Source organism: Molothrus ater, chromosome 10 (assembly GCF_012460135.2).
Source record: "Molothrus ater isolate BHLD 08-10-18 breed brown headed cowbird chromosome 10, BPBGC_Mater_1.1, whole genome shotgun sequence".
Classification (NCBI taxonomy): Eukaryota; Metazoa; Chordata; class Aves; order Passeriformes; family Icteridae; genus Molothrus; species Molothrus ater.
The window spans coordinates 21,484,312-21,505,955 of NC_050487.2; the positions used below are offsets into that span (position 1 = coordinate 21,484,312).

The 21,644-nt window shown below is 47.7% G+C and overlaps 2 protein-coding genes across 2 annotated transcripts in view; both read left to right on the forward strand.

The window, feature by feature from the left end:
- TNIK (TRAF2 and NCK interacting kinase) overlaps positions 1-3,207 on the forward strand; it is a 150,936-nt gene extending 147,729 nt beyond the window's left edge. Inside the window, 1 exon segment of the mRNA XM_036388836.2 lies at positions 995-3,207. Coding sequence (XP_036244729.1) covers positions 995-1,078 — 84 coding nt within the window. The 3' untranslated portion in view covers positions 1,079-3,207.
- A 4,401-nt stretch (positions 3,208-7,608) lies between these two features.
- On the forward strand, positions 7,609-16,199 carry SLC2A2 (solute carrier family 2 member 2). The gene is made up of 12 exons (XM_036388865.1): positions 7,609-7,623; positions 8,295-8,390; positions 8,900-8,930; positions 9,024-9,156; positions 9,685-9,809; positions 10,548-10,663; positions 11,193-11,355; positions 11,731-11,918; positions 12,769-12,873; positions 15,031-15,132; positions 15,547-15,750; positions 15,927-16,199. The coding sequence occupies exons 1-12, from the start codon at positions 7,609-7,611 to the stop codon at positions 16,116-16,118; spliced, it is 1,470 nt and encodes a 489-aa protein (XP_036244758.1). The 3' UTR covers positions 16,119-16,199.
- Positions 16,200-21,644: the final 5,445 nt, after the last annotated feature.

Sequence of the window (21,644 nt, forward strand, 5' to 3'; positions counted from 1 at the left end):
TCTTTCTGCAGGTGGTGTTCCCTCCTCTCACAAGGTTTCAGTAAGATAAGTCAGGGGCAAACAGCAGGGAGATCTTTCATAATGGATATGATCACAAAGCCAGTGAAGAAACCAGTTGCTGTGTCCCCAGAGCAGGATTTAATAACGTGCAGTAAATGAGCTTTGAGGCCATGATCACTGTAGTGAACAGCTGCTCATTAGCTGAGCTCTGCCCTTCCTGGGGCATGAGGTAGGCTGAAGCTCTGCAGGAAAATGTATCCTAATTTTGCAGTTGAGTATGAGAAGTTATGAGAAGCTGTCCAAGAAGCTGAATTTCAGTTTAATTTTAGTGTAATCTAATTCTAACAAAGCTGGAAAAAAACCACCATGATCTTTCTAAAATACTGGAACCAGCTGATCATGGATGGGTTTGAAGTACTAAACTCAGATGTTTCTTTCTGGAGAACTGGTTAAAGTGGTAAGATTAAGTAATTTTTGGTTTTACTAAAGTCAGAGGCTTCAGATATTTCCCTTCAATATTTGCAAATTATAACTTATTTATTTTTTAAGACTTAGAATCAAATGCTGGTGGATCGTGCCAGGAGCACCAAAACCCCTGTTCTTCATACAGAATCCTGATATGTTTCTGCACTTCGAGCATGTTGAAGGGAAGTCGTTTTTCTGGGCTTTACTTTCAGGAATAGCTGAAATACCAGGACTCACTTTTCCAAAAAAAGACATTTCAGACTGAGGCAGATATCAACCAAATGGTAAATGTTTAGCAAGATCCAAACCACTGACAGCAGTTCTTTGTTAGTACTTCATAATAAATGATGCTGTGGCAGTAAAATGTGATAAACCTGGTATTTTTAAGGCATTCCAAACTCTTTTCAGCAGTGAGGGAGAAGGAGGTTTAATTACTGCATTTACTAATGAGTAGCTCTATTTAATCCCAGTCTGGCATGGGTTAGCTCCATCCCCTGAGTATTACTAAGTGTTTTTTCCTTCCAAACAGGTATTTTTTGCATCGGTGAGATCCGGAGGAAGCAGCCAAGTGTTTTTCATGACCCTCAACAGAAACTCCATGATGAACTGGTAACAGAGGAGCACTTGGCACTCACCGCCATGGCATTATTTCTAATTTAAAGGACATTAAACACGTGGACTAACACTGTAGAGGCAGGTGGAGGGCGCCGAGGAACCCCCTCCCCACGCTCCCCCGGCGCCGCCAGCCCCGGGGCAGGGACTGCAGCCAGGGATGGACTTTTCACGCTTGGACCCCCCGAGGTCTCCTGATTACGCTGTGTTATAGTGGGTTATGAGTTTTCCTTTATTTTATTTTATTTTATTTTTTAGTTTTACTTTTTCTTTGTCCCCTACTTTGTAAGAACGGGGAAAGAAACAGTGTCAAAAAGTCTGTTTTTAATTCTGTCTGCCTGCTAGCATCAAATATATAGTATGTTGTAAAGTTACCAATTAAATCTGGTGAGAGACAGCACAATAAATGTACCTTTTATCTTTGTGATGAAGGCCATAACCATATAGCTGGGTAATTTTAGAAATCTTTTGCCTTCACCAACATTTACATGTTGCTTTTGGCAGCAACGGCTTAACGGATTTTTAAAGAAGAGAAAAAATAATAGGTTTTTTTCCCCTCTTTTGGGAAATGGATTTTAAATGGCTAAACTACTAGCCTTAGACTAATAAAAATCAGCTACCATTTTTGTCAAGTCTGTCAATCCATATTTCTATATGGATCTTCACATAATGGTGTGTCTTGATAGGGACAGAGGTGCCATTTCTTGTTGCTCTGGAGGTGCCCGCCTGCCCCTGGGCTTGGCCACGGGCACCGGGACAGGGGATCGGAGGAGGAGAGGACAGAGGAGCAGTCAGAGGAGCCCTGTGCTCGCCCCTGAGGGGGATTTGTGACCACAGAGGCTCCCGGGATGCTGTGGGCACCGGACCCTGCTGCTGAAGGTTGTGGGTGTTCATTCCCCCCAGTCCAGAGCCGGGCACTGGCGTGCGGGAGCAGCCGGCACAGGGATGGGGACCATGGAACAAGCTGCCTGTCCCCCATGTTCTGGATTGGGCTTGTAAAGAGCTTAAAAAAATATATATATGTGTGGTTTCTTCGGCCAAGGGTCTGAATCTACTCGTTTTCCACCCCCTCCACTCCCTAGGAATTACCCAACATACAGTGAAAGACAACATCTGTGCCGAACTGTGTGTGTGTGTTTAGTTCAGGTTGAATCGTGTCCTTATAAACCTTGCTCAGTTGATTTCTGTTTTCAGTGCGTATCTGGGGTTTTCTTTCTCAGTAGCTGCAAGCATGGCCGCCTGTGGTGTTGGGGTGTCGCATAACAAGGTCTGTGTTGCTGGTTTTAACCTACCTCGTTTCGGTTGGGGTTTGTTTTTTGGTTTGGTTTCGTTTTATTTTTTTTCCGTTCCGCTGTCGATCACAGCGCTGTTACCTCCAGCGACATATAGAGAGCTTAACTGGCAATCTTGGTGTACTCAGTAACGATGGCTTTATTAAAAAATGATTAAATCAACAGGACTTGGTCAAACTTGAATCTTTATCAAGGGTAAGAGGTGATGTGGGCTGGCGGGGATGGGATGGGCCGCGCCACCCTCACCTGAAGCGTTCTGTGGGCACGGTGTCAGGGTTTGGTACCGCAGGGATTGCCAGCTGTGGGACTCCTAGGATGTGGAGTTCAGGGAAAAACAGGTGGGATGTGCTTTGTGGTGCCTCCTTTGAGCACCAGACACCCTCCTGTTGGGCTGGTGCAGCCTGGAGAGTGTAGGGATGGCCACAGGATCAAATACTGGTATTCAAATCCCATCACAAACACTGATTGCCACCAGCTCTTTGTATTTTCATTGTGGTTAAAATAAAAATCAAATAAAGCCCAGAGCTTTTATTGTGTTGCAAACTGATAACTGTTTTGGGGTGTTTTTTGTTCTACTTCAAGTGACAAATGCACAGCTTTGGATGATTTTTGTTATTATGGGTTTTTGCATACAGTGATGAAATAGCAGGCAGTCATTGAGTTTAAACGACTCGGGTGGTTTGTGAATGTATTTTTTTAAATTTCAGAATAATTTGAAACAAAAATCACAGAAGCCAATATTACCACAGTCTTGTCTCTGGCATGTGTGTATGGAGATAACACAGAGCAAATGCTTTTCTGGTGCCAACCACAATAAAACACAAAACTTCACCATTAAGCCATGCTTTTTATGTTTGGGTAAATAAAACCTGGGGTGTTGGAGGACATGGAGGTACAGGGGATCTTCAGGGCTTCCAATGCTCTCTGTCTGGAGACTCTTGGGAAGGTGGTTTTGGAACAGGATGAGTGTGGGGAGGTGGGACATGTCCTTTGTGATGCTGCCCAGCAGTGGCCAGGGATGTCTTGATGGACCATCACCATCTGAAAACTCCTCTTCTACAAAATCAACCTATGATTATTTTAAAGACATTTCCCCTCCAAATGTTACTAACTTTGATTTGCTTTTTTGCTGAAAGTAAATGTGCTTATGGTTGATTAATGCCCTCAGAAACTATTTATTAGTAGTGTTTAAAGAAATAAAACCTGCAGCTCATTTTAAAATCGTGTTTCTGGGACTTTTTGCCCAGGAAAGGAAATTTGTTCAGCTGTCTAGTGCTGCAGGAGGAAAAAGCAGTAATGTCTGTGCATGGCAGGGGTCGCTTGAGCCTGTTGCAGATTCAATTATTTACAGAGTTGCTATGGAATTGTATAACTTCAAGGATGAGTCATGGTATATGGAAGAAAAGCCCTGAGAGCTGGCATGAGGCCATGCAAGGGCCATGGTTAGCCCCACCACCCTGAGGAGATGCTGGGTACCAGTGCCAGCTGAAGGATGCTCAGAGGTAAGGCTGTAGCAGCTACTTGTGGGAACTGAATCTTTTCAAACCTGTCTCAGAATTATTATCAAATGGCCTTTTTCTTGTTGTGAGATGGTTTGGGGGTTGACACTACGTATTTTGGGATAGAACAGGGATGGCTGAGGTGACCCTGGCCCCAGCCCCAGGGCTGGACTGGTTGCTGGAAATGGTTGAAGTTAAGCTGCAGTTCATTGTCTCAATGTGAGGCCACTTTAAGGTCTTTTCCTGCTTGTGCAACAATTTGATGCTCTGTAATTGGGGCCAGCATGGGCATCGTGCAGGCCAGCAGGGACTGGACCTGCCTGTTCCCAAAGGTGTGGGGTGGAGCTCCATGTCACACCCTGCCTGTGTCTGGCTGAGCCACCCACCTGGCAGGGCTCTGAGGACGTCCAGCAGAGATTCCTTAGCAATCAGGATGCATTTCCTGGCACAGGACACCTGCCACAGCCACTGCTGCCCTGCAGCATCCTGCCCTGCCCCGTGCTGCAGTTGGGACCTGCAGCTGGAGAGGTTTGCTGGGATTGCTTCCCAGTTTGTTTCTTCTGGGAGATACTGCACCACCCAGAGCTGGGGGTGGGAAGGGGCTCATTAACCTCTGGTATCTTTACAGCAGTGCTGTAAATGCACTGAATTCTCTCGCCTAAATGTGTTTTATCAGCCTCAGCTGCTGTCTCTCATGTGGCCTCAGCACTGCTGCCTGCCCCAGCTGATGTGCTTAGAGAGGAGAAATGAAAGAACCTAATTTTGTGTTTTGTGCCAGCCACTGATGTGCTACATCAGCCTGCTCTTTGAGAGCCAGTGTCTTGCAGACCCAATCTACCTTTTTTCCTTTGTTTTATTTTGGTTTATGGCATACTGTTCCTTTTTTTTTAACATCAAAGCTGTCTCTGAATGACCCAGAGCAGTAAAATGGATGTGCAAATTGCCCCAGCACCTGGGTATAGCCTCACAGCCCCTCTGGAGTCTTTGAATTCCTTCCACTGAGGTGACAAGTGTGTTCAGCTCTTCCAAAGCAGAGCCCCACCATAAACTGAAGCCCACTGCTTTTATCACACATAGTTAGATTATCAACACCACCAATTACACTACACACAACACAGAGTAGGCAATAAGCGTGGCAATTCTGTCTAACATTATGCACAGTTCTTGCACTTTATTGTTTAACTAAAGCATTAGCAATAATGCAGACCCTGTTATTTGCCAATCACCTAAACACTGCCTGGCCAGGCTCTCCAGCCATGGGATGGGTCACTGTTGCTTTGGGCTGTGCTGTGCCACTCTCTGCACCCTCTGGACTGGGATCACAACTGGCTCTCATGTGTGCAAGAGATTTGATGGGTTGGTCATTCATCCTGGTTCTTTATCCTGTGGGAACACTCTGCTTCTCTCTACCAAGCTAACAATTGGCCCCTTTGGAAAGTGATTGCAGTGAGAGGAAGATCTACACACCAACCTTTCCCATCCATGAGCCTCGGGACCAGCTTAAAGCTGGCCTCTACTAGTCACCACATCCCTGTGCAGAGAATTACAGAGTCTGGAGTCTGTTAGTGCCACTGAGAGTTCAGTATGTTAAACACTAAATTGCCTGGGGCCAAGCTGAGGAGGAGTGTGTCACAGCCCAGCTGGCACCACCTCAGAGGCAGAGGTGAGGCAGCCCTGGCACTGGGTTGCAGCATCTTGCCTGGCAGGGAGGGGAAGAGGGGCCAGGAAAACCCCAGGATAGCTCCATGCCTTTTGCCAGCAGACCTGGCCAAGGGATATGTGTGGCTGTGGGGCTTCCAGCCTTTGGCATCCCAAGTTTCCATGGAAGTGGAAGGGCAGCTCCTGGGGAAGTGAGTGATGTTCACCCAGCCTCCCAGCACTGTCCAGCTGCTCCACACCCCATCCCCAGGAAGCTGGATTCCAGGAAGGCTCTGCTCTAAGCAGCAGAGGGCAGGACATGGAAAGGCCACCCTGCTCATGGTTTGTTGGTGGCCTTTGATCCCTCCAGTTGCAGTAGCCTGGGAAGAATAGGAAGGGAAAGCTCTTTGTGCCAGGCACCTGCAACAGGATGGGGATCCCTGAGGGGTACATGGGAATCCTGAGGGGGACATGTGTCCTGGCAGGGTTTTCACAGTGCCTGAAGGTTTGGTCTTGGGTCAGGGCCCCTATTTGTTTTCTGACTCAAGCCTTAGCAGCCTGGTAATTGTCAAATCCTGACAGTTCCATTGTGAAGGTATTTAACTGCAATGCAAAGAAACTGCTTGTAAATGCCTGGGTATCCACACACTGCGAGCAAACAAACACCATTGGCAGAGATCTCAGCAGGAAGGACAAATATTGGGGAAAACTAAAAAGCTCAGACTTGGGGCCCTTCCTGTCACAGCTACACCAGCCCTAGAGGGGAATGCAGGCGCTGTGGCTGGAATCAAAGCCTGCTTAATGTAATGAACTTTCCTCTCCCAGTTAAAGTTTTACCTTTCTGGAGACCAGTGCAAAGATTAGTGGTCTTACACTCATCTTTGTTGTTTTTTCTCTTGCTCTTCCTCTGTAGAAAGTACATTTTGTGCCCATGTGAAGCCTGCCTGACTGAGAGCATCATCCAATGAGTGCTGTAGCTTGGCTGCTGAACCCATCAGGGGCTGATCTGGAAGATAATGACTTTAATCAGCATTAATCACCTTCCCGGCTGACTCAGACTTTGGCACGGTCTGCTGCCGCTAAGGATGCCACCATACCCCCCCACCCCGGCCCTGCAGCTCCTCTCTCTGACCATGTCAAGGACAGCAAATCCCAAGCCCGACAACACCAGCTCAGACCAGCTTGGGCAGATGTGCAAAGTTCGTGAAAGCCGAGTGAGCTAACGCAAAAGTATTTGGCAGCATCAGTAGTATTTGGCAGCATTTCCCAGAATCCACAATATTTGACAGCACAGCCATCAGCTGGTGGTGCTGAAAGGCTCACTGTTCACACCACTGTAGGATTTTTAATGAAAGCATCTTTTAATGTAATATTCTGGGTAATTTTGTTGTGTTCTATATCCATATACACACACAGCTATCTCCTCTGATAGCCTTAGAGCTGCCTGCTGAGGGGGCTCTGTCTATGCAGGTGTCTGTGTATGGATCCACAGAGAGACCTGTATACATCTGTGTTTATATGTGGCTCTGAATGTGATATACACACATGAATATATTTTAAAGCAGGTGCTATTAAAATAAAACTCTTAGTCATTTTCTAGCTGCTTTGCTACATGTGCTGGAGAGGTTTCTTCTCCCCAGTTCAGCAAGAGGATTGTGATGTGACATGCACGCCCAGCACAAAAGCTGAGGTAGGTGTTGAGCATCTCAAACCAGGCTCAAGCCCCTGGCACGTCACATTCCAACTGTTCAGCTGAGGGACAGCCCCAAACCAGCCCTGTGACTGGATCATTTGAATTTTCCAGATCCACTCTATGTCCTTACAGGTCTCTCATTGTTTCGTGTGTGTCCCAAACACGGGGATTGGTGGTGGCTGCTTTGAGCTGAGCAGTGGCCAAATAATGCGTGGAAGACTTGGGTTTCTCATTAACTCCAGAGTTGATATAGTCCCATCTCTCCAAGCACCAGCCCGTTTTCCTGCCTCCATCCCAGCTCTGCTGTCCTTCCTTCCCTGCCCAAGCCCTCACCTTGCTCTGCAGCCCAGGACAGTGACTGTTCCCAGAAGGAGAGCGGAGGAGCTGCGGGGTGGATGAGAAAAGGAAAATGCAGACAGAGAAGGTAATCATGGCTTGCTGGTATTTTTGCACTAGACTTTCCAGTGAAATGACTAGAATTATTGCAGGACCCCAGCACTGAGCAATCCCTTGCCAAAATCAAAACCAACCGAAAAAAAAAAATAGCCTCCACTAATCAATTGTGCACAGGGGCAAAGGGGAAAAGGGCCAAGGGGCTATTTTTTATTTTTTAAGAGTTCTGTTAGCTCATTGGATAACTTTAACTGTGATGGGAGGAAGAAATGCTTTAAACAGCGCTGCTGAAAAACACCCTTTCAGTGTTTTTTCCCCAGCTGTTGTGCTTCAGGGATGGGAATGGGGAACAACATCATCTGCTGCTGCTGCTGCTGCTGCTGCTGCTTCTTGTACCTCTGTACGGAGCAGAGCTTTGGCTCCCGCGAGCTCCAGGGCCAGGACGGGCAGTGCAGCAGGGAGAGCTGGAGTGTCATTGTGGGGCAACACCACTCTGCCCTGTGGGCCTGATCTTGCCTGTCCCCATGGGCTTTCCTTCTCCTTTGGAGCAAGCCAAGCACCTGTGCTGCTGCAGCAGCATCCCTGGATGCCACTGCCCCAGCCCACTGGGCAGCAGGGTCCCCTGGGACAGGGGTGGGATGCAGCCCTCCCCCAGTTCTGGCACTACTAGGACAGCATGATGAGGTTGTTGTTTGCTTCCAGCACCTCACGGGAACATTGATCCTCTCCGTCTTCACTGCAGTGTTGGGCTTCTTCCAGTATGGCTACAGCCTGGGGGTCATCAATGCCCCCCAGAAGGTAAGTTGAGCCCCTCAAGCTGTGCATGGCCAAGGAACTACAGCTTCAGGGCAGCCAGGGCCAGTTTGTCCCTTGCAGAAGCCCTCAGGAGGGCTCTGTCCCTTCCCAGGCAGTTTCTCCCACAGAACAGGGGACAGGGCAGTGGGGTGAGAACATGGCCAGGACCCTCCGTTGGCACTTCCTCAGGGAAAGGAGTGGGGTTCTGCATGGAGTCGTCCCCACTGCAACACGGTCCCTGTGCCTGAGCCAAGGGACTGCACCCCTCCACCAAATCCAGTGCCAAATCCAAACACCAGCTCAGCCCAGCCCCAGGAGGGGGAATGCTTTGTGCCTACCCTCGTGGCCCTTCCCTCTGTGGTCTGGGTGTTTTGGAGCTGGAGGACCCCAGGATTTTACCCCTGCAGAGCCTGCAATGCAAATCTTTTTCTGAGGCAGAAAAAAATCCAAAACAGGGGCTGGGGTGGTTATAGATCTCAGCTGACAGCGTTTTTCTTCTTGACCTGTCACAGGTGATAGAAGCACACTACGGGCGCGTGCTGGGCATTGTCTCCCCAGACAGATATGCCACCAATGCCTCCGGGGAGGATGGCACGGTCCTCCAGGCTGGCACAGAGGGCACACTCCCACCCCCAGCTGACATCAGCGAGGACCTCACTGCCACCCCACACATCCTGACCATGTACTGGTCCCTGTCCGTGTCCGTGTTCGCCATCGGGGGCATGGTCTCCTCCTTCACCGTGGGCTGGATCGGCGACCGGCTCGGGAGGTGAGAGGCTCGTGTGTGCTCTGACTCTGGGCCACAGCCCAAACCCTTCTGATTGAGTTTTTTCTCATAGAACCATTTCCCCCCTGTAGAAATATCATTTGAGTTATTTTCAGCAATTTAGGAAAAAAAGGAAAAATACCCTCTCAACTTCCAAAATACTGTTTATACCATCACAGAGGTTGGGCTCTCCAAATCCTCAGTTACAATTCAGACATGTTATTGCAACTTGAGCATTTTAGAGAGCAGCTGATTAGCGGCCTTGATTAAGCTCTGAATTCCCCCTTCTCTTTCCATGGCAAAAAGAAAAGGAGGACATCTGCATGGTATTTGCACAGGATGTAAAGTATCATTTATAATATCATTTTACCTACTCTGATTGTACCCTGGTCCCTGTATTTTGCAGCACCTGCTATCATTGTTTTTCCCCTGTAGTACTGATTAAGTGACTTCACAGTTCCTCTTGTGTGTTGCAATGGCTGCTTTGGCTGAGTGAGGTGCCAGAGGAGCTGTGCTGCTGCTGCCTTGCAGAGTGAAAGCCATGCTGGTGGTGAACGTGCTCTCCATTGCTGGGAACCTCCTCATGGGGCTGGCGAAATTTGGGCCATCCCATATCCTCATCATCTCCGGGAGAGCGGTCACGGGGCTGTACTGCGGTGAGTCCAGGCTGGCTCAGCCACTGAAAGCAGCTCCCTGCTGGCGTGTCCAGGGCTGCAGTTCAGAGTATCCCAGATTTTTTAATCCTTTTCTTAGTTCAGAAGGGTTTTCACAGGTGGGAATTTCCCTCTTCTCCCTACACCTGCCCTTCTTGATCTAGGATCTTTCCCAAAAGTGTTTGGGTTGGCTCTATCATATCTTCATTTTACACATCCTGAAAGGAGCAGGTCCCTCTGTATCTCAAGGATCTCTTGCTGGTGGCCTCTGCAAGAGCACACCACAAGCCAGGCTGGTTAGCATGTCCCCTAGACAGACAGCACAGGACCACTGTGCATTGAGAGGATATAGCCAGCAAATAATTGGGAATTGCATTAGAATTAGCTTGGAAATAACAGCTCTTTATACTGTTACTGGTATGCAAATACAATACTCCGCTCTGAGATTTCAAGGCAAGTTTTAAGAAGGATCTTTGCCCTGTGATAACTACAGCAGGTAATCCCTGCCCTGTGTTCTGATGTGTGTGTTCAAGTAAAAAGGCTTCCCAGTTAGGGGCTCTGAATGCAGGGACATCCCAGCACCTTTCCAAGGTGCAGGTGGTTCCCAGCCAGGTATGAGGGGCTTGGTGGGGTGTGGGGTGCAGCACACAGGCTCCATCCTCCTTTCCCATTTGGGAAGTGGTTTCTGCTGGTTGCTGAGCTGTGTCTAGAAGAGGTGACACCCCCGTGTGCTCGGTGCAGGGCTCTCCTCTGGACTTGTGCCCATGTACGTCAGCGAGGTCTCTCCCACGGCCCTTCGAGGAGCGCTGGGGACGCTGCACCAGCTCGCAATCGTCACAGGCATCCTCTTCAGCCAGGTAAGCAGGAAAACACACACATCCAGACAGGGTGCTTCAGAGAATAGGAGGACCATAGTGATATACTGGGCTGTTGTTCACCATTCCACACCAAAACTGAAGTAGTATGCAAAACAATCTGTTTTAATGGGGTTAAGCCCTTGCCTTCAGTAAGAGGTGTCTTAACAAACTTCTCAAGAAATAAAAAAATGCTTCTGCAAACAATTTCTCCTCTCCCTGAAGAATTTTTTTTCAGCATCTCATCAGTGTCAGGCTGGATCCTGAGCATGAGGCCCCTGATAATCAGGTTCTCAAAAATGGCCTCATCAGGGAAGTAGGGAGCCCAAAGCCCCCAGCAGCCCACCATGGCACAAGTCCCAGCTACAAAGGTGGGCACATAAATGTACAGAAAATAAACACATCCAGAAAAAGAGTTGATATTTGTTTCTAGTTTTCCCCCAGCTTGTCACTTCAAAACACCATAGCGGTCAATTGCTTTCTCTTCTTAGGGTGCAAAATGATCCATTCAAATATGACTCAATTATTCCAGATCCTTGGACTGGACTTTCTGCTGGGCAATGACGAGATGTGGCCCCTGCTCCTTGGTCTGTCTGGCGTGGCTGCCCTGCTGCAGTTCTTCCTGCTCTTACTGTGCCCTGAGAGCCCCCGATATCTTTACATCAAACTGGGGAAGGTGGAGGAAGCTAAAAAAAGTAAGAAAGACATTCTGGGCTTGTCTAGAGTTGTTTTTATAATTTACATAGTACAAAACAGAGAGGGAAAATCCTGGCTGAGGACTCACATGTGACTGTGGTTGCTCCATCTCATGCTCTGAGCTGCTGAGATACAAACTAGCTCTGGATCAAAAACTATTGAGACATTTGCATGGGACTAAGCAGCACTGCTGAGGGATGAGGCTTGAGAGTGATCTCAGGGCTGTTGCAGAGCTGATGTGCTGCTGCCCCTGACTGAGCAGATGTACCCTGGATCCTTGGCTTACCTTGAGTTTTGCCTAAAGAGATTCTTGTCCTTACATATACAACTTATCTACCACTGAAAATAAAATGTCAATCTTTTTTTTCCCTAAGATTTGAAAAGGCTTAGAGGAAACTGTGATCCAATGAAAGAGATTGAAGAGATGGAAAAGGAAAAGCAAGAAGCTGCTAGTGAAAAGAAAGTCTCCATAAGACAGCTTTTCACCTCTTCCAAGTACAGGCAGGCTGTCATTGTGGCGCTGATGGTGCAAATATCCCAGCAGTTCTCGGGAATCAATGCGGTGAGTCTCCCCAAAATGTTTGCCTCTCAAGAGATCCATGCTGAGCATGAAAAGGCAGCTCTGGCCCCATCCAAGCCATGCAGGGATGGAAGAAGGATTTCCCATGGCCACAGTGGGCTCCTGGGTCCCTGCCAAGCAGGAGGGGAGAAGGGTGGGAGGGAGTCCAGCACAAAAGCAGCTGGCACAGCAGGCCCATGCTGAGCCCTCGCATGACCCTCCCCTACCCAAGTTTGTCAGCAATTTGCTCTCTTTAACGATATCATGCTCACCCCAGAATCACTATTTTATAGCCATTTTTAACTAAATAACTTTTACATTACCTCCTGGAATACCAGAAATCAATTTGATACTCAGAAGCATTAAGGAGCACAGAGGGATGTCCAGCCCACCTGTCCAGGCCATGCCCATCCCATCCACCAGCCACCCTTTACCTCCTGCCCTTAACTTTCACTAAAAAGGAATCACCTTATTCTTGGAGAGAAGAAAGAAATGGGAGTCATTGCAATGAGAATATTTTAAAATTAATGTAAAACTTGGTCATACTAAGATATTTGTCTTGAGTGCTCAGTGCTGGTGATCTGGATTTTAAGATTAAACAGACTAGATAGAAGAAAACAGATTTAATGTGCAAATGCAGTAGTTCAAGTGGAGAATTTCAATAGGATTTTTAACTCCCTCAGGCTCCTATGAAATTTTCAGCTTTAATCATAACAAGCCATTAAAAGCTGAAAAATTAATCATAATTAAATTGCGCCACATCTCAGCCAAGCAAGTGCAACTCTTCCCTCATGAGAACAAAAAGTTTCAACAGCCCTGTTGCCTAATCCTTCATCCTGATGTATTCTGATAGATCTTTTACTACTCCACAAACATTTTTGAGAGAGCTGGGGTTGACCAACCAGTTTATGCAACCATCGGCGTTGGAGTGGTGAACACGGTCTTCACTGTTATCTCTGTAAGTAAATACTTCTGCCCCCTGGACTACAAAGACACATAAGGTACAACGTGGTTTTGAAACATGATTTTATCCTGGAGCTGGGATTTGCAGTGTTGCTGGACTGACCCTGAACACCTTACAGGGAAAAATCATTCCCTGGGAAAGCTGAATTTGAAAATTCAAGCCTTGACATAGAGCATGTGGCTATTGATCTGCACTGCTAAATGCCTCGTGAGTGGAAACTGCACCACTCTGTTCAGGGCAGCTCTAAAAACTCTGCATTTCCCCCTAAAGGAAAAGCTGCCCTTGAGACTGCAATTCTGCAGGTCCTATTTCCCCAGGAAGCAGGCAGGGGATGGGGGCTCCGATGGGGAAGTCACCAGGTCCCAGTCTGCTCTTACCTGTTATCTTTCAAACTGTTTTCTGTATGTGCATAGCACCTGCATGAGTGATATCCAAAGGCTATTCCACAGCAATAAAAGTAATCCAGCACCTATCCTCATCCTATCTATGCAGGGCTCTGCAGCAATAAAAGGAGGGTTCTGTTTCCACAGACCTTCCCTTCATTTGTCTCTCTCTTGAGAGGATTAACACAATTCCTATCAGCTGGCAATTAGTTTTATAATGTGGCCATTAATATAAGATCAGGAAATGCCAGGCCTATTTCCCTCATATCTCTCTAGAGATTTAGGGACTAAAGAACTTTCACCAACATGATGCAGGACTGGCTGCAAGGCAGAATTACACAGCTCCAAGAGATTTAGGACAAGGAGACAATTTTAAACTGACAGAGAGGAAGATTTGATTAGATATTAGAAAGAAATTCTTGTCTGTGAGGGTGGTGAGGCACTGGCACAGGTTTCTTAGAGAGGTTGTGGATGCCCCTTCCCTGAACTGTCCAAGACCAGGCTTGGTCTTGTGGAAGGTGTCCCTGCCTATGACAGAGGGTTGAAACTGGATGATCTTTAAGGTCCCTTCCAACCTAAACCACTTGTACTCCAGTATGTGTGAGAGAGGACGTCCTGGAGTAAACCTGCCTTAGAGAAAGTCCATTGTAGTCTTCAGAAAAAGTCCATTTTGTCCATGGGGACAAAATGGGATGTTTATTATGAAAGGAGGTACAGAGGTGTGCAGCTGGAAGAAGCCTTTCTTCAGCATGGAGGGTGCCCTGCAGCTCAATCCCCAGGGCTGTGGTACTTGCAGCCTTGGGCATTTGCTCTTTGCTTCTTTTGTCCACGAGCACTTAAAAATTACCTGCTTTTGTCAATAAATGACAGACCCCGATCAAAAGGCAGAAGTGCTGACAGCTGGGTGGACCTTGGCAAGGGGAAAAGGGAGCAGAGACTCATCCTCTGCAACTTCACATGTCAGCACATGAACTGCCTTCAGCAACAGAGACGGTCTCTGGGAATTGTAAATCATGGCTGTAATGGCAGCAAAGGTGGGGCTGCTGGCCAGAGGTGTCCTTTCAAGCAGAGGGGAAGGAGCAGGCAGCCTCAGAGGCTGCTGCATGGTTAGGCCAGGACAGCTGCACTGTCCTCTGGAGGGACCTACAGCTCCCCGTTGGGTGAGGTGTCTGGTACAGACTTAGGTAAAAGCTGGGTGACATGGCTGGAGTCCACCAAGAGGAGCTGAGAAGGAGCAAACTAAGCTTTGTGACTACCAGTGAAGCAAAAAAAGTCTGGGAGTGATTGGAGGAAAAATCCTGACTACAGCTGCTACACAACTATCCCTGCCTTAGGACAGGCAAGGGGCAATGGCCCGTGATGTGACTTGAATTGTGCTACATTTTGAAGCCTGATTTCAAACTAATGCAGACTTAGTAAGTTTTTAGTTCCTGGAAGAAAAAAAGAAAAGGGAGAGAGAGAGAGAGAAAGTCCACAGTCAGCAATTCATGTGTAGGAGCAGTGGGAAGTCCTGAGAGCTTGGAAAAGCATGGGCTCTGAGTCTGTGTGCCTTTGCCTTGCCCTTGGCAGGGTGACTGCTCAGTCAGGCTCCCCAGCAGCTGCCAGCAGAGTTTCTGACACTTGGAAGCCAGCACATAAATCTGTACCACTAGAGTTAAAAGAACAAAAGAGCAAAAATGTGGCAGTGGTAACAGGTTGGTTATTGCTAATGGATCTGACACTGAGAGTGGTGGTGCTGGACACTGAGCTCCTGCATGTGTTTCCACAGGTCTTTCTGGTGGAGAAGGCGGGCAGGCGGTCCCTGTTCCTGGCAGGTTTGATGGGCATGTTAGTCAGTGCCGTGGCCATGACAGTTGGGCTTGTGCTCCTGGTAAGGATTTCTCTCCATTTTTTCTCCCTGGTTTGAAAACAAGAAAAGATCCCATCAAAATCAGTCCAAACTATCGCTGCAAGCCCCGTCAAGATGAAAAAGCAAATGAGGGGTGGCCTCCTTTGCTGGACACCCTGGTTATTAATGGGTGCCATTCTGCCTCATTTTGCTGAGCTGCAGGCAAGGAGAGGGCTCAAAGTAACAGCTGAGCTGATGGCTGTGAACTCCTCCAGGCAGCAATGCTGGCACCACATGCCCAGACAGCACCTGGCACAAGAGTTTAAAACCTTAATTATTCATGTCCAGTTCCCCTTTGTCTGAATAGAAAGAAATTTCTGAAAAACAAACCTAAATAAAGTAATTGGTGATAATTAATGAGAGTTACTTGGGGACTGTAACACCAACCTCTTGCAGAGCAAGTTTGCCTGGATGAGCTACGTCAGCATGGTCGCAATCTTCCTCTTCGTCATCTTCTTCGAAGTGGGGCCTGGGCCCATCCCCTGGTTTATCGTAGCCGAGCTGTTCAGCCAGGGCCCGCGCCCTGCCGCCATCGCTGTCGCCGGCTTCTGCAACTGGGCCTGCAACTTCATCGTGGGAATGTGCTTCCAGTACATAGCAGTAAGAAATCTCTTAACCCATACAAATAAACGACTGGCACGATCCCATGTGAATGTGCCTCCCAGATTTCCATCCCCTAGTCTGGCTGGGCACACCTCAGCCAGCTGGGGTGGGAAGGGGAAGCCATGCCTGTGGTGCTGATGGTGGGTCTCCCTGTTCCCACTTTCCCACTGCAGGATCTTTGTGGACCATACGTGTTTGCAATCTTCGCGGGTCTGCTCCTCATCTTCTTCCTGTTTGCGCACTTCAGAGTGCCGGAGACGAAAGGAAAGTCCTTTGAGGAGATTGCAGCCGTGTTCCGCCGCAAGAAGCTCTCAGCCAAAGCCATGACTGAGCTGCAAGACCTGCGACGCAGCGAGGAGGCATAGACATCCCATGCACCCAGAAAGGAGGGACTGGGAGTGCACCTCCTTCAGGCACCATGGGAAGAATGTTGGGCAAAAGTCTCATTTCACAAAATCCTTGCAGCTGGCAGACCAGGAGGACCCATCCACTGGATTTCTTCTGGCTGCTGCGGTTCACACCTCCCAGCCACAGGTGCTAACCTGGAATTTTACTCTGAGACATTTGGGACAACTGGGCTGCAGGAAGAGCTAGGGAAAGGACAGGAGGAGTGCGATACATGTCCATCTCAATGCCCTACTAGAAGAGCCCAGTGGGACAGTGATCTTACTAGACAGCATTGAGCAGGGCTGTCTCTTAGCTGAAATGAAGGACAGAGGGGCTGGCTGATGCTGCAGCCTCATGTCTTCACTTTTTTATCCCCATCTCTGCTTCATTCTGCTGAGTGACATGGTGCCTTTAAAATCCAACTGCTCATGCAGTTGTGCCACCAGCACACAGCACTGGTCACCCCAGGTGCTAAGGAAAACAGCTGGAGCAAACACCCCCTACTCTTGCTTCTGCAGAGGAAGACAGGGGGATCCCACCTGAACCTGGTTGGGATGTACTTCCCTTGCTTTTCTATCTGTGCATTATGGAAATGCTGTCTGATCTCATAAGGATTTTTCAGTTGCAATATTTTTTTTTTGAGAATCTTAGAAACTGTGGCTGGGCTGATGGGTACTTTTCCTACCTTTCAGCCAAATTATTTAGCTCTCTCTTTCCTCCCAGGAAGCCTCTCCTCTCCCCCTTCTCACTGCTACAGCACAAGGCACAGCACAACACTGACCACACAAAAGACCTGGGCACTCTTGGCCTCCATGTGAGGAGACTCCAGCCCTGTTGCCACCCCTTCCATGGTGTGACCATTGCCAGGGCACCTCCTTCCCCATTTGCACCTTTCTTCCCTTCCTTTCATACAGCACTCAAGACCCACAGGCTCCAGGTCCAGCCAAGGGCTCAGGCTGCTCACAGAGCAACAATTAATGATGACCCAAAGAAGAAATGGGTATTGGAAGGTTAACTGGAGGGTGCCACTTACCTAACTCCCATTTTGCATCACTTAGCATTTTGCTGGCTGGATGTGCTTCAGCCAAGATAGTGTGCAAGCAGGAGGTCATGCTGTTTCCATAGCCTTGTTTTTGCTCCTTTTGCTTCTTTATGAGACATTTTTATGTGTCAGAATCAAACTCCAAGTATTTTTCTTCCTTTTTTAGGGGCATATTTTGGAACCATTGTAAAAGCCTGCTCTCTTCTTGACTTTTAAGATTTGCATGTTCCGTGTTGTGATACCAGGTTACATTTTTAGCAACTTTCTCAGGGTAGAAACCCATTATTTATTTAGAGATGAAACACCAGCATTGCTTGGTTACTGTGTGCTCACCATGGCTGCTGATAAAGCAGTGGCCAAAATGTAACAGAGGATTGAGCATAATGAAAAACACAAAAGGGATGGGATGCTGCTATAGGTTTGGTTTTAGGGAAGGTTCATGCTCCTTTCCATGTGCCTGAACTTTTTTCCTTTGTAGACTTTACTGTTTTGGTATTAAGACCCTACAGCAAACTCTGGTCACTTCCAAGTGATGAGAAGAGCAGCCACAAATCCCACTGGCAGAAATGCCTGGCCCTGGTGTGTGCACTGAAGCAGTAAGATTGCACCAAAGGTTTTGCTGGAGTGACGGCTGGGATTTAACTAGAGGAGAACTGGGTCAGTTCTGTCATGTGCTGCTGTGGTGGGTGACCTGGGTCTGACACAGGGCGTGCAGGGCTGCTGGAACCAGATCCCAGGGATGAGAAGAGAGCAGCAGAGTTGGGGCACACGTCTGTGTGGAGCTGTCCATCTGTGTGCTGCAAACAGGTCCCCCCAGGTGAGACCAATGCCCACGGCAGGCTCAGAAGCTCTCCACTGGCTGTGTTTACTGTAAGTTAAATATAATGGATTATCTGAATGTACAAAAAGAAGAAAAAAAAAGAGGACTCTTGCTATCAGCATTGTTATCTAGGTCTGTTAGATAAAAGATAACATCTATGTCATGTGATGGCTTGTACTGTTTTTCCTCCTCTGTACATCTCAGACATACATCCAATCCCAGATGGGAGCTATTTTCCTAGCAGGACACATTTGCTCCACAGGTGGTAAAAGCTGTGCAAGCCCTCAGCTAAATCCCTTTGAAACAGGTGGTCCAGAGGTGAGACTTGGGGTTGGAGGCAGCCCTGGAGCCAGTGGCAGCTGGCTTTGGGTGGGATGGACCCCGACTGGAGGGGTACCAGTGTCTGGCCCAGCTGTCCACACTGCCCCCTTCACCCCACTGTGAAGCACCTCTGCTGGCATGGGGCTGGTACAGCCTAAAACCTGGCACTGGAGCACAAGAGGTAGGAGGAGCATTTGGGGAGAAATGAGGTTTCAAAGCAGATTTGCTGCTGCTCTGAGGGCCCAGCCAGGCTGGGTTCCCTGTGATCAGGGGGTACAAAATTATTTCCTAAACTTCTGCTAAGTTTTGTCCTATTGTCTGGGGGGCATTGGTGACTCTGCCAGCAGCTCAGCAGTGAGGGGCCTTACTGATCAACACTGAGCAGTCAGTCCTGGTTTTCCTGTGTCACTGGTGAATGACAATAGAAAGCCCAGTCCAGTTACTGTAGCCAGCACATAAATCAGTTTAACAAAGCCCACAGCATTAACACTGCCCACAGCTACAACACTGAACTTCCCAGAAGAGCTGCCTGGGGGTTCAGAGGCACCTAAGGAAAATGGAGTGTCAGGCTGTGTTTCCTTGCAGCAGCTGCTATGTGGAAGGTAAGGGAGTTTTCTCCTTCCAGCCTGGGACAGGATGAGCGGAGTAAGGCATTGCTGGCCCTTTGTCCTCCCCATGGCTGCAGTGAAGGATCAAGCTGGGCTTTACTACCACAAGAGCACTTTAGCCATATGCCAGCACAGGACGGGGTCATTAGAGTTAGTTAAATCTGACGATATGTTTACTTTTGTCTCGTCCCATCAGGCTGATAATTAGGACTGTACACTTTATCTGTCCTTGCTACATGCAAGTTCCAGTTAAAACTTGTTCTTGAGACACAGCTTGTTGAATCATTATTTTTATCTCTCACCATTACAGATTGACTAAGTTGCTAATCATTAAGAAAATTTAAAAGACCAAGTCAAACTTATTAGCTAAATGGTCACTGCATTTTAGTAACATGCTAAATATGTTCTCATACCATGCCTGGATAATAATGCAATATAATTAATAATCCCTGAGAAAGCATCTTGTCAGCAAGAGCTTTGACAGTGTTTTCCTAATGTGCTGAGACAACAGCCATTAGGACTTCTCTGTTGTGCCAACGGTATCTAGTCTCCCACTCTCTAGGCTTAATTTTAAAATTAGTTTGACTTCCCTAATTCAATAAACTCAGGACATTTGGCCCCATTAACACTCTCCACACTAATTTATCACAGGTTTTTCTGCCTCACTTCAACTTGTTTTTCATCACTGAGAAGCACTACCCTCTATCTATGGAGTCAAACAGCTATAATGATGAAGCTAACCCAAGCACTATGTATGCAGGGACAAAGTCTTTGAGGTATGATGAATTTTCTGAGGTGTTCAATGTCCTTATCTTTCACCGGAAATCTATGGGAGCTGAGGAATTTCAAGGGAGGATATCAGGTCTGGATCCAGCCGAATGTGTAAGCATCAGATTAAATTTAAGGTAACTGAGTGTGCTCAAGTATTTCACTAAACCCTGAAGCAACAGTGGCAAATTTCACCCAGAGGCACAGCCTGAGTAGCTGTGCTGAAAGGGAAGGAATCTCCTCCCCAGCACTGGGGCAATAAATCCTGGCTGCAGATCAGCAGTCCTTAAATTTTACAGCTGTAGATACAACTGCAGACCCGAGGCTTGGGTAGTGTCCTGCGTTTTGCCTCCCTACACTCTGTTCAGGAGAGCAGCTCTATGACTCTGGAAAACTTCAGACAACCACAGATCAGGGTGGAATATCACTGCTGCAGCACTGTTGCAGCCCCAGGAGGAGGGAACAGCTGGAGTTACTTTGTGCTTTCCTCCTTTCCTGTGGGGAAGTTACAATTACAGAGGTTCCTGCTAGCTCACAGTGTCACCGTGCTGTCACCCCTGGTCTCTGATCCCCAGCCTGTGCCCAGGGTGATTCCCTGGGTGTTCCCACATGGGCTCAGCACCGGAAGCAGACGGTGAATGCCAGGAATAAAGCAGTACCCAGAGCAGAGTGGGTGCCTATGGCAAGGTCACTACAGAGCATCCCTGACCCCATTCCTGCAACACAGACACACTGTACCCAGGAGCTCTGAGGGCCTGCTGAGTGGGGCACTGCCCTGTGGAGGGGGGGTCACTGATCCACAGCTTCTCTCAGGTCCTCCTGCTCAAGGCTCTGCCCACAAGCCAGCGTGAACCCTCATCCCAACATCAGGACATGGTGGGATCCCAGGAAAGACAGCTCAGCAGCTGAAACAGAGACACTGCTCAGGTTGGAACAGGGCTGTTTACACCACTCTGCTCATGACCTGGTATTTCTAATCGTGTGACCTGACCCTATGCCCCAGAGGTGTAAACACCTCCTCCTGCCTTCCATGGGCCACCTGGAAACAGGTGGGATGTTTCTGGAAACAAGGTGGGATGTTTACCTCAGCACTGGCTGACATGCATATTCTCAAGGCTGGGCTTTGATGAGGTGCTTTAGGGCATCAGACATTTCTCCAGGACATAACTGAGAACAGACACAACTCGCTCAGTTTAAATCTTCCTGAGGTTTTCTAGACCCTCTTCACTTCTTAAAGACACAAATAAGAGAAGAAAAACTTGATAACATTCTGAGCCTACTTGAGAGAAAAGGTGTGTGATCCAGGTGTGCAACACTGGAAAGAAAACACCTTTAAATGTGAAAGGTCATGGTATTTCATTTACAAATATGCTTTGAATCAAATTGCTGTTCTTGTATAGAAAAGTGGAATAATCACATTAATACTATCAAGAACTGCACTTTAGAAAATTAATGTCGATCTAGACAAAGGAACGATGCCTGCAGGCAATAACTGATGGATTGGATTTCCAATGTTTTTTATTGAATCTCAAATAAAAGCTGTCTTGGAATATTTGTTTTTGGTCTGAAAAAATTAATATCATCTACAGCACACTTCAATAAAAAGACTTGATTTAGCCCAGAAGATCTCTCAAGTAATTCAAAATGAATCTGTTAGTTGTGGAAAATCAGCCAAATTTATCAACTGATACTTGAGGAAAAAAAAGTCATGAGTAGTGTTTAGCTCCAGGCTGCTGCAGTTTGGGTTCAGAACAGTTGGTCGTTTTCTCACAAAATGGTTTTTTTAGAAGATAAAAAGCCCTGGAGCATGTGCAACTCATCACACACTTGCAGGTAAACAAACACACACTGCACATGTTAAAATACTTAACAGGATGCCCCAGATTCTGCTTATCGACTGAGACAGCAGTAAAACGGGCAGGATAAAGTGTATCATCTCCAGAGC

Bases quoted from the DNA above. Each gene is read 5' to 3' on its own strand.
- SLC2A2 (XM_036388865.1), top strand. The intron at 8,931-9,023 runs GCATTGTCTCCC...TCCCACCCCCAG, and splicing joins ACACTACGGGCGCGTGCTGG to CTGACATCAGCGAGGACCTC. The intron at 15,133-15,546 runs GTAAGGATTTCT...AACCTCTTGCAG, and splicing joins CAGTTGGGCTTGTGCTCCTG to AGCAAGTTTGCCTGGATGAG.